This window comes from Aythya ferina, assembly GCF_964211825.1.
Source record: "Aythya ferina genome assembly, chromosome: 4".
Lineage (NCBI taxonomy): Eukaryota > Metazoa > Chordata > Aves > Anseriformes > Anatidae > Aythya > Aythya ferina.
This window is the reverse complement of record NC_140300.1, coordinates 27,213,315-27,226,265: the sequence shown is the minus strand read 5'-3', so window position 1 is coordinate 27,226,265 and position 12,951 is coordinate 27,213,315. Positions and strand designations below refer to the sequence as shown.

General features: G+C 38.1%; 1 protein-coding gene across 5 annotated transcripts in view; it reads left to right on the top strand.

Annotated features, from left to right (window-relative positions):
• The window catches only part of TEC (tec protein tyrosine kinase), a 48,838-nt gene extending 36,924 nt beyond the window's left edge, over positions 1–11,914 (top strand). For all 5 annotated transcript variants that reach the window (XM_084517119.1, XM_084517120.1, XM_084517118.1 and 2 more), the window contains 13 exons: positions 258–298; positions 526–707; positions 1,626–1,691; positions 2,803–2,857; positions 3,024–3,103; positions 3,874–4,007; positions 5,583–5,657; positions 6,435–6,606; positions 6,779–6,995; positions 7,539–7,603; positions 8,365–8,483; positions 8,831–8,988; positions 10,803–11,914. In XM_084517119.1, the coding sequence (XP_084373245.1) occupies positions 258–298; positions 526–707; positions 1,626–1,691; positions 2,803–2,857; positions 3,024–3,103; positions 3,874–4,007; positions 5,583–5,657; positions 6,435–6,606; positions 6,779–6,995; positions 7,539–7,603; positions 8,365–8,483; positions 8,831–8,988; positions 10,803–10,880 (1,442 nt within the window). In that variant the 3' untranslated portion in view covers positions 10,881–11,914. The remainder of the gene's footprint in view (positions 1–257; positions 299–525; positions 708–1,625; positions 1,692–2,802; positions 2,858–3,023; positions 3,104–3,873; positions 4,008–5,582; positions 5,658–6,434; positions 6,607–6,778; positions 6,996–7,538; positions 7,604–8,364; positions 8,484–8,830; positions 8,989–10,802) is intronic.
• Positions 11,915–12,951: the final 1,037 nt, after the last annotated feature.

Here is a 12,951-nt window from a genome sequence, read left to right as displayed (position 1 = left end):
TGGAGCCGTCTGTGTGGCATGCTGTGGTGTGACACAGATGTCACCAAATCCTGCTGTGAATGTTGCCTGCTGTCCAATTTAGTACAGTGTCACAGAGCACTTAACCAACGTTTTCTCACTTGGAGCTGGTTTTGCTTCCTGACTTACTATGCTATCCTGAAGGCTAAGATGTTAGAGCTTTATCTGAAGTTTAAACCTTTTATCCAATTTTTGAATTAGAAAGTAAACATGAATCTTTTTCTGTGCTCTGTTTGTAGGTGTAGTGACGCTGCCTTCTCCAATGCCAGAAAAAAATACGGTAGGTGTCTGTGCTGCTGATGAATAGGGGGCTGAAAAGCAAATGCCATTGGGGCTGCAGTGCTGCGGTCAGCCTAGCCACTGCAGCTCTCTCCTGGGGCAACCCAGAACTAGCCCAGCTTTTGCCTCTGGGATGCTCGGCTGTTTTGCAGTGGTGTAAGAGTAGGTACTGGGTGGAGTGGAATCATGGAGCAAAGTGGAACGATGATCATTTTGTATCATTTTCAGCGAAGGCCGCCACCACCTGTTCCTCCGGTTGAGGAGAATGACAGTGAAGAGGAGGAGATAGTGGTGGCAATGTATGACTTCCAGCCTACAGAACGTCATGATTTAAGATTAGACAAAGGTGAAGAATATACAGTAATTGAGAAGAATGACATTCACTGGTGGAAGGCAAGAGACAAATACGGGTAAGCATGAGTTTTTTATTTTTCAATATAATGTTAATAAGGCTGTTTTCAGGTTCTAGTAGTTCATATTGATTACGTATCAACAAATAACAATATTAGACCCCACTTATGACGTAAGTCCTGAAATGTCATCCATATCTTTGTTCCCACATAGAACCCAAACAAAGAAGTGTGGTTCTCAGTAGATTGTGGAGTTTGCGTGCAAAGACTGTTGCAGAACTGAAAGCATTTAACAATGACATTTCCTGTCAGGCAAAACCTAACTTGACTGGTCCAGTACTCCTGTTTTCCTGGGGAATGGCCCATGGAGCGACGTGATAAACATTCAGATCAGCAGGCTCTGACTTCCAGGCTTGAATGATCATTGTCTTGTTTTACAACTGTATCATTAGGGGTAATCTTTGAATGCGCTGAGAGAGTTGCAGTGAGATGCCTTAATGACTATGACGTTCTAATTTTACATTCCTTGGATTAAAATTTTACCCTATGGTTTTCAGGACGGAAGTTACCAAACTTCAATATTTACCAGGTCAGTGTTGCAAACTGTTAAGGGTAATTGCCACTTATTAGATACAGCAGGGCTGCTGTGGCGGTCTACAAATACATTTCTACAGACCAACTGCAACATCTGATCACAGAAGTGATAGAGAAGCAAAGGTCACTTATTTTCCCCACTTCTGCTGTTTTTCTTGGACACTTCTGCTGACTGTGCAGATTTTTTAGCTGCAGTGAAAGCTAATGTGGAAATGTTGATGTGAAACGTTCATTTCTGTATGAGTAGTAAAGTGGGTGGCTCAGTAATAAATAGATGACTGCTAGTCATTACTGACCTCTGGTAATTAGCAGAATGAAGCACTGTCTTCTAGACATGCAATTTTACATCTTTTTATTCAGTTTACATATTATATATTCTTTTAGACATGAAGGATATATCCCAAGCAACTATGTAACAGGAAAGAAGTCCAACAACCTGGATCAATATGAGTAAGTGAACATTTGAATTAAAATGTGGAAGACTGTAAAATAAAAGCTAGGCTTTAAGAATTACAATGCATTTCTGAAGTTTTGAAAACAACTGTTTATTATTGTAAACATTGAAGTAAACACGTATACCATTGATCTCATGGATTAAACTTAAATATTTGAAATATGTATTTATTTGTTCTGATTCTTCTCAATGTTTTTTGTTGTCATGTATAAAGTAGAGTCAAGTCAGTGAGATTGCCATCACGCATGCAGTTTTTAGGATATTACTATTAAAAGCAGAAAAAAATAAGCAATCAAACTTCAAAACCCTCTTAATTCTTTGACAGACAGAGAGAGAAGGAAATTTATCCATTTTAAATGTGTCCTTTGTTGCTTTCTCACCTTTGAGGCTCTCATTAAAGCCTTGCACTGCTCTGGGCTGAGCCATGAAAGAGGCAGAAAGGGAAGGAAGGAACTGAGCTGCCTTATCTGGTCCAGCTACTTTGTGCCTTACCACCTTGGTGACATGGCTCAGGGTCACTGCACAGAGGATTGCTCCAGATCATCTGTGTGAAACCACTACAGCAGAAATTGAGTACAGCCTTCTGTGCCACTTCCCTGCTCTTCTACCATTGTGGCAGCATGGCTCAAAACAATACACCACACCATTTGCTAGCCGTGTGGTTTTTGTTGTTGTAACTATTCACTGAAATAGGTAGAAACATCAGTGATTATTTGGCTGCTTCACCAAGCACAAGGATGTGGAGCAGTCACATTTAATTCACTTTTGATCTGTTCTGTGGTAGGTCAGTCCTCTGTGGAAAATCATAACCATGTGATTGTGAAGTTACTGAATGAAATCCAATGAAAGCTGGCAGTCATCTCAGCAGGTGACTGGGACAGCTGCTTGAGGGCTGCCTTTAGGCTGGTGGTCTGCTCTCAGGCTGCCATGCATAGTAATCACCACCATCAGCATGCCTCTGTGTTTTAGAAGTGGTTTTGCTCAAAAGTTAGTCCAATTTCCTAAAATTTATTGGTTTATGTGAGATCTCACTGGATCGAATTCAGATTTCAAGGCATTTTTATGGGTAAACACTACTATGTAATAGGTGCTGATGTTGCATTGCAGGTGGTACAGCAGGAACCTGAACCGAAGCAAGGCGGAGCAGCTCCTCAGAAACGAGGTGAGTATGGCAGCCTTGCAGTATGAACCACGATGTTCGCTTAAACTAGTCTCTCCTATTTAAGCCAATGCTTAATTTTGGCATGTGCAAATCACAGAACAAGTAGAAAGGACATACAGCTTAAAATTGCTTGTGGTATAAAGCTGTTGATGTGCTTGCATTTTAGGATAAAGAAGGTGGTTTTGTGGTGAGAGACTCAAGTCAGCCTGGCCTGTATACAGTTTCCCTTTATACAAAATTTGGAGGGTAAGTTTCTGTGGCTACCCTGCACACCCTGCCTTGTTTGAATTGATTTGCATGCATATTCAAACCCCTGCGATGGAGGGGAGGCCAGGAGAGAGCTCAACAAAGAAGCAAGGAACACTATGTTAGAAAACACAGTTGACGAAAATTAGTTCTCAACTCCATGCTTAGGCTACATTGGCTTTAAACCAGTGAAAATCTGAACTGCCACTGAAAGAAAGAGGCTCTCGCATGCCATTCAGTCTTCCCCTTTGTGCCAGTCTACATGTTCAAGTGGGGAGCTGGGTTGGGGAAACAAGCTGGGATGAAAATTAACTCATATGGGTTAATCTTCAACTTGGTTGTGGTACTGAGGTGAACATCCCAAGCAATGAGTGCTCAGGGTCTTTGGTATTCAAGATGTTTCTGAAACATGTAACACTGGGCATCCATGCTGGCTGAATTGGTGCTCACCCTGGGGCTGTGGTGATGTGCAAAGGGACCCCTACCATTGTCTCTGCTCATGACAACAGTCTCAGCTTTCCTCTCCTGACATAGTACAAGTAGCATAGGACCACCAGGCATGGTGTGAGGAGATACAGAGACATCAAATACGTCCATTCAGCATTTGTGCAGATCTTCAGGTCTGAAAGTTGCTTAGTGTGTTCTGTATGTTGCCTCCTGTTAAAGAAAAACGAGCTTTCTTTTTCTAGTCAACATGTTCCTCTTACAAAGTTCAAAACAAATGACAATGTATTATTATATTGTTTCTTTTTTTTTTTTTTTTTTTTCAGAGAAGGCTCATCAGGAATAAGACACTACCATATAAAAGAAACAGTGACATCACCAAAGCAGTACTACCTCGCAGAAAAACATCTCTTTAACTCCATTCCAGAAATAATTGAGTATCACAAACATAATGCAGCAGGTAGATGGATTACATTTTTTTCCTGTCACTGTGAGTTGATTTGGAAAGGAGTGTGGGGTGTTTAGGGTTTGAATGAAGGCTGTTAGGTTTTTATAGATACTTCTTCCTTAGAGAAATCATGAGACTGCATTTTCACATTGCTTCAATATAGGCAATCATTTGAAAGGTTTTATGTAAATATATATGCATATTCATGTATGTATATATGTTTATATATTATACATATATAACATATATATTTTAAATGTAATTTATGTATTATACACACACACGCTATTCCTATTATTAGCTCAGTCTAGTGGATAGACACCAGCAACAGAGGTCAGCCTCTAGTTTTAGGACAGACGGTGTTTTCTTTCTATCAATACTTTCTCTAACACTGTATATATTACTCATTCGCCATTCCAATTTGCTTGCTGTACAGTGAATTAGGTCCTTTTTCCTGGCTGAGACACAAGCACAGAACAAGCTGAGGTAAAGGTGTGGCAAAATTAGTTTTTGACAGTCTTTGACAGTTCGGTGTGCTCTGATCCACAGTGAAATAGAAGAATGGCTTTATTCTGTCAGGAAAAAAAAACATTAATTTAGCTCCGTGTCATGTCTCTAGCAGTGGCCTATAACGCACAGCAGATGGGCAGGGATGGTACTGCCCCAGAGTACTCTCTAGGTGCTTACCTGTGGGTCACCATGACTTAAAATGATATAACCCCCATACAGAAAACACATGAGAAGAACAGCATTTTTTTTTTCAGTGAGTGCCTGAAAATGTATCTTTGTAAAGGTTGGACACCTAGATCTACGGCTGACAGCTCATGCTGGTGTCTACCTACTGTATGAAAGTATGGGGAGAGTTTAGGAATCTGGTTGAAGGCAAAGATACTAATATAGTATTTTTTTTTAAGTTCAGTCTGTGCTTTTATTTCTTTCATGAGCTATGTTTTCCAGATGTTTATGTGAAATTCAGATGACCAAGCATTCCCCAGTGATATTCTAGATAATGCTTTTTTGAAAAACATGCTCCAAAATCTAACCCTGCTTTTCATTTGTTATAATTGATTTTACTGATTATTTTTAATTGCTTCATTCATTTTTCCTTTTGTTGTATCAAGTTGTGACAGAATCTAAAAGATTTTAGCAGAATATTCAGCAAGTACCCAGCATCTTTTTTTCATATGAAACACTGTACAAAATAAATGTGAAAGTGAAACTCACGTTAACTTTACGTAAAACCTTTTAGACAGTCTTTCTGATCTTTATGAAAGGGGTGGTCTCTGGTCAGCCTTCATTGGTGCTTGCATAACAGTAAAGCACAAATATGTATACATATGTCTATATCCATCAGTAAAGATGATAACTCACCAGTAAAGATGATGCAACAAGTTAGATGCAGTGAGCTCTCGTGTACCTTGAAGCTACTTTGAATAGTCAAAACAATGCAATAGCAGCAAATAGAGTCAAAGCTGTATGTAAGTTTATTGTTAGCCAGTGCTGCACTCTGCAATGAACAAGCAGCTGAGTTGCTGTTGGCACTGTTTCAGAAATAAGCTGTATCCTTGAATTAACTTTGAATTTCAGGTCTTGTTACGAGGCTGCGTTACCCAGTGACCCCAAAGAAGACAACGGCACCAACAACTGCAGGATTCAGCTATGGTAACTTTGTGTTATATTGATCTATACATACCTTTTCTGATTTTATATATATAAGCTGCCACAACATTTTCTAAAAATTTTCAAAAAAACTTATTTTGTACTGTGATACTATCTTACATGGGTCCAAGTTGTATATTTGAGATCCTTGCAGAGAGAATTGCTGTAGAAAGGCATCAGAGTTGGTGGCAGGCATGTGGTGCCAAGGAATTCCATGAGTAGAAGCAGAACCTGCTGCTGGTGCTCCAGGGCAATTCAGCATCTTCCTCTACTTTTTTGTGGACACCTTGGGCTCTTCCTGATTAAAGAGCTGTGCCTCCTTCATAAGCCTTCAGACTTCTTACTCAACCTTGGCCCTTTGATCTCTGCAGAAGTATTGCTTTTTTTCTTTTATTTAACATTTTAAGTGGTCCATTTTTAAGAACAGCACACCAGGGAACCCAACGGTCTCTATGCATTGACAGAACTTTGTATGATGACATCTTCTTGAATCGAGTCTGATAATATCAGTATATATTTATTGGCTTTGGGAAATTTTGTTTTTTTGCCTTCTGTGTTGCTCAGCAGCTAGTTGAAAGTTGTGTCTAGCTAAAATTTTCCCTTCTTTTTTTGGTGAGACGTAGAACTGGTACATTTTCAAGTTAATTTGAATAAGTTTTCTCCCTAAATTCCCCAATTTGATAGTAACCTATGGTTTCTCTTCCTCTTCTCTATCACCTACTAGTTCAACATGTTTGCTTATATAACAGTAAGGGGCTCTCACTTTTTTTTTTTTTTCAGAGAAATGGGAAATTAATCCCTCGGAGCTGACTTTCATGAGAGAACTGGGGAGTGGTCTATTTGGAGTAGTGCGCCTTGGGAAATGGAGGGCACAGTACAAAGTGGCCATCAAAGCAATTCGGGAAGGTGCGATGTATGAAGAGGACTTCATCGAAGAAGCCAAAGTGATGATGTGAGTTGCTGTATGGTCCTTGGCACTTATAAAAGTGCCAGTTCTGGGCCTTTGATGGCATATACTAATTCTAGATAAAACACTTCAGGCATATGGTATTTTGGAGTTTTGTGGGGTAAAGAGCTAGTGCAGGGTGGAGGAAGTAATAAGTACATGATTTCAACCTTTTCAGGAAACTAACGCATCCTAAATTAGTTCAGCTGTATGGTGTGTGCACACAGCAGAGACCTATATACATCGTGACAGAGTTCATGGAGCACGGATGCCTTCTGAATTACCTGAGACAAAAACGTGGAGTTTTCAGTAAAGACGTCCTTCTCACAATGTGCCAAGATGTATGTGAGGGAATGGAGTACCTGGAGAGAAACAGCTTTATCCACAGAGACCTGGTAACATCCTGTTATGCAATATACTCTTCCTTAAAATTTTTATTACTGGCTTTATCTATTCCTTTTTGAAACAGCTTGTTCGTAAATAACAGCTTTTATTCTCACAAAAGATTGTGAGAATAAGTTGGCTCTTCAGGTTCTAACCAAATCTCTAAAGCTGCAATGTACCACAAAAGATGAGAGGTTTCTCTCTCCTGAGAAAAGGGAACAAAATTGCTCTGAAATGTTTATTAAAAGTAGATATCTGTTTGCACTGAAATAATAGTGTATCTTTATTCCATATTGGTGCCATTTTTACTGCTCATGAATCCCTTGAGATCATAATTTTTCTTGGTAATTTTTTACAAAATGGTTTAGCTGTAAAAACAACACTATCAAGAGCAAATGCGTATTTTATTCTGGACCATAATGGGAATGCACCACTGAGCTTGGTGAATCAGTGAACTTGTGGAGCAAAATGAGGGCAAAGTCCTCATTTTATTGTTGTAATTCATCTGAGATAGACTGCAAGTTTTAATCCAATTCTAACCATTCCCTTTTCAGGCTGCCAGGAACTGCTTGGTGAATGATTCAGGAGTGGTCAAAGTGTCTGATTTTGGAATGACAAGGTATAGTTATGGTGATACTGGAGAATTCACCTAGCCCCTGTTCTTGTATGAAAGAGAATGCACATCAAGCAGTTACAGGAAAAAAAAGATATTTTTTGACTTCTCTAAGGAACATCCTTTGCTTCATTTCTCCAGTGCTTTTAAAGATTATTTGTTCTGTAGTGATGTGTCTCTTTCCTTTATCTTTTCAACTGTGGAAAAGCAAAACTGTATTCTTTAGAGAATCAAGTGTGCCCTTATCCTGCAAGGCCTGGCTCTGAACAAACGCAGTGGTCTGACTGTTTAAAAGAAAAAAAAACCACATCAACCAACCAACCAAAAAAAACCCACCAACCAACCAACCCAAAAAACCCTAATACAAAACAGGGTTTGGCCATACTTGTCTTGGCTGTTGCCACCATTCTGTGCTACTCAGCTTGCGTGTCTCTTGATATCTGAATCCAAAGTGACCAGTGAGAAATAGAGCAAGAAATGGACGATTTTGCATCATTTTTTTCTGGTAACACAGAAAAATTTGAGTTGCATGTGCCCTAGACTTTTGTTGTATAGCTTAAATAATCACAAGACTCCAAGGTAAATAGAAAATCAAACTGTGCCTTGACTGAAACCTTAGTGCTGGTCTGAAGAAGCTGTTTTTATCATGTGTTACTAAGTCATGGCCGTTAGGTGGCAATATGAGCTTCTGAAATTCAACTCCAAATCTAAATTATGATGCGTACGCTTGGAGGCCAACGGAAAGATTTAATGCTTTTCTTTTTTAGGTATGTCCTTGATGATCAATACACAAGCTCCTCGGGGGCTAAATTTCCTGTGAAATGGTGCCCCCCAGAAGTTTTTAATTATAGCCGATTCAGCAGCAAGTCAGATGTCTGGTCATTTGGTAAGACGTTCATCATTGAAACAAAGCACTATTTTTACATTTTGTCAATAGCAGTTAAGCTCCAGTTATCTGGAAGTATTCAGATGTCTATGAAGAAGTTCAGAGAAACTGCTTACCATGGTTTTATGCTTGCATAATGTTTTCACGGAGGTTATTAGTGCTGTTACTTATTAAAATCCATGCTACTAGAATAAAGTTTTTTCATTAATGACACAGGTGAACACTGCTTATAGAATATGGATCTTAAGCTATTTTTTTCAGAAAGACTGAAAGCCTAGAGCTTAAAATAAACATTTATTTTAAGAACTTATTTGTTTATTTTCTTAATGTTTATTTTCATTCTTTAGGTGTTTTAATGTGGGAAGTGTTTACGGAAGGAAAAATGCCCTTTGAAAAAAGTTCCAACTATGAAGTGGTAACTATGGTTAGCCAAGGACATCGTTTATATCGGCCCAAACTGGCCTGTAAGCAGGTGTATGAAGTCATGATGATGTGCTGGCAGGAGGTATGCATTTTTTGGTGTGGGGGGATGTTTTCCCTTTGAATTAAAAAAAAAAAAGGGGCCAGTCCAGCAACAGCAATTAATCTGTATTGCAGCATTCTGACTGTAACCAGGTCATCAAGGCCTGAGATCCCAGCAGACTAACTCATGTGCCCTTCCTTCCTGAGCAATATTCATATGGAGATAATAGCTGTTGGCTGGTAGAACAAAAAAGAGCAGTTTTTTTTCCTGTACATGTGGTACAAGAGAGGCATAAAGAGGAAGATAGGGAAAAGAAGGTGCCCCTTGATCTACTGCTGATGGTGCATTAAAGACAGGGTACAAGAGATGAGATGTAGACCAGACCTGAATGTTGGTAGACAGATGATGGAAAACTTGTGCATTTGCTATATCAAAAGAACCAGCTGAGTGAGGCAGAGAGAATTGTCCTGTACTCAGGTCAGTGGGAGAATGAGCCTTAGGTGAGAAGAAGGGAGTGGAAAGTGGGGTATATAAGAGTCGTCAAATATAATTTTGATACAACTGATGTGAAAACTAAATTAAATACTTTAAGTACCAACTAATGTAACATAAAGCAGATTTTATGGTATTAATGTAGAAAGTCTATGAAAGAATAGATCGGTTTAATTAATTGCCTCTAATTTTGAGAGAGCAATCAGGGAAACAAAGAATGGAAAGAGCTAATTACTGCTCTTTTCCAGTGATAAAGATGACAAATGGTCTGACACTTGTCTTGAAGGAGAATGTGTTGGAACAAAAAGTAATTAGTCATGAAACTGACTGGTGGATATCTAACACGTACAAAGCAGTTGGTTTATGAAACAAAAAAATACATTAAAAACAACAGTGCCCTGGAGGGCTGAAAAATAATAAATGTTTCTACAATCCAGAAAGGCTTGTCACAGGAACTAGGAAATTGTAGACCATTAAATTTTGTTTGTACTTGGAAACCTGCTTGAAATGATCATTAAAATGGACTAAGAAATAACAGTAAGTTATTTGTTAACACTCTGTGCATATCAATATGTGTTTATAGAATTTATATGACCATCAGTGAATTGATTAAAAATGTATTGATCTCACGAGGGGTTATTAACAGCAAAAACTAAGCAATCATAGTATTGGAAAGAGAGAATCTTCACGAATCACAAAGAGGACACAAATAATGGCAACGTCTTTGTCATAAAATGTGATTAACTGTAGGTACCTTTGTCCTTGCTTAATAAATTTAATAATGATTTGAAAAGTGTGTGAATACTGAATCTTCAAAATGCACAAATGTATTTAAGCTGATAAATGAAGGAAAGGTGCAAGTTATCCAGGCACTGAAAAGATGTTAAATTAACTGTATCAGTAAGGTCAGCAAAGAAACTGCCTCAGTGTATTGATGTAACCAAATGAAACAAAGAGGATGTTATGACATACAGGGAACCGTGTGGAAGACAAATAGAGTAAATGAAGAATACTGTTGCTTAAGTCTATGACGCAGTCTCATTTCTCATTTCTCAGTCCAAAAAACGTGGACGAGATTTCAAAGAATCACACTCAGAATGCTTAGGAGCATGAACAAGTTGCCTAAAGAAAGATTAGAATCATTTATTTGGGAGGATAGGGAGATAGGAATAAAAAAATGTAGCATTATGCAAAATAATGAATTCTACGAAGGGTGTAGTCCAACAACACATATTTGTTTATGTGTTTACGTTTAATGAAATAGCAAATTCATTGCAATGGAATGATGTTGAGACAAAGAATTTACTGAAATCAGCACAACTTTTTTGCTTTCTGATCACAGCTATGCATACTTTTGTTTTTAGAAACCAGAGGGACGCCCAACTTTTGAAGACTTGCTCCATATAATCGTTGACATTGCAGAAAATGAAGATGCTTTCTGAAAAAAAAGACAACATCAGCAGAAGTATTGAGAAGAAATCACTTTCAAGAGATGTGGCTTCATCATTTCCTTTTAAAGGCTTGGCCCTGTAGGCTGCTGGATGCTGCTAAACAGTGTGGGGAACCCATAACATTTGATTCACTTCAATAGATAGTTTTACATGATGTTGGGAAATGAGCACATTACCTTCAGCAATACTGGCAGTATTTCCTCTGAAAACTCAGCACTGCATAGCCAAAAACGTGTGCTGTTTATGGAGAAAGAAAGAGAATATGACCAAAGCCCAGGAGCTTAATTTGCATTTACTGGGTTGGATTCATGTATGTACAGTCCATGTTTCTGAGTTTCTCTTTACACAGGCAGTAGTAGTAGTAATAGTGATTTGCATGCGTAAAAATTGAAGGTATCTATAAATGGCTATTTACTGACATTCAAACGTTTCTAGAGATTTTCCAGAAACATTATTTTTCTCAGTTGATGGGTGTTTTATGATGCAGCAAGAACACAAAATGTGCCTCATTCATTTGCACGTGGTAGGTTGTTAACAACAGTTTCAGTTCAATGTAACACTCCGAAGAGGATTTGCTTCAGGACTGAGCCATGATATGCCCCAAGCCCTTCTAGGCTGTTTGTTCCACTGGAGACCTTGCAAGGTTAGTCTTGACATTATTCGTGGAAAATCAGTCCAAGATTCAGCACAACTGGCTGTCAGTGTACCATAATACCTTGTTTTGGAGTAATTATAAAATAATTTATATGCTGTATGTATTGTAAATATATAAATTTCATGCATTTATTTATATAAACTCTGTGTATTTCTCTTGAAATTTTCAAACAAATTTGTCCTACTGTGTCTTACATACAACTGAATACATGGGTTTGTAAATGAGGGAAAACACACTCTCAGGTGTGTTAAAGGAGGGCTTGTCTTTGTCTGTCATATATACGTACAGGGATGTAACCTTTCTGTTTTTAACAGATAATGTCATACTACATGTGTGTGTAAATAAAATGAATGTTAACTATGGTTTGGAACAATGTGTAATGCGTTGCCATTAATTTACCGTCAGGACAGTGCATTGTAAGCCAAACTTCTTGTGATCACATTGTCCATGTGAATATGCCATTATGATAGCCCATGTATATAAGTATCTTTGTGTACACACTCTCTATTAAATATATAGACTGTAGTATCAATATATATTTGATTGGTTTGGCTATGATCAAAAGTTTCATGCAGAAAAGGTTAAACTCTCCTTAATAGCTATGTGCCCTTTCCCTTCTGTTGGAAGGCAGAAGTCTCTGCAGCCTTGTTAAAGTCTGTCCTGCCTCCCTCCCCCCCCAAAAAAAAAAGTTTCCATGCAAAGAGTAGTATAGTGAAGTTTATTTCAAATAAAGTTATTAAAGGTAAGTATAGTTACCTTAATAGATTCCATCATTGCTGCATTTTATCATTTCTGTAGTCAGTGTTGTAGGGTCTTAGCTTTCCCTCACTGCTTTGTCTAAGCCTTTATGTTCAAAAGGAGGAAGTCTCTTGTCTGCAGAAATAGTTTCCTTTTCCTGTGGTATTCCATAGAACCATTTCAGGGTGTCAGAAAAGGTTTAAATTATTTCTTTCTTTTTTTTTTTTTTTTAATGATGAAGTCTCACAAGATTATCTCTGCTATACAAACAGACCTGTCAAAGAGTTGAGTCCAAACCACTATGAAATTAATACATACAGCACATACTGTTGAAGGGAAAAATATTTGCATTTTCTACCTGTAGTAGAAAAGAATAGCATGAAAGATCTAAGGTAAGCAAAGCTCATCTTGTCTTCTCTAGCTGCTTCTCTGAATCCCAGTTTCTTGCCTGAGACACTGCAAAGTATGGCATTGCCAACACTTCCAACAGTATGTAATGAGGAATTTTACAGGAATAAGCAATGTTTCCCAGAAAACATATATGAAGCATGGGAAAACCTGGAGATTAATAGTTTCCAGTAAACCTTAGGGCTGTTTCTTTATTCAACAATAATTACACGTTAATATATATGATAAAACATATCCTAAATGTACTGGAGTTTGGCAGGA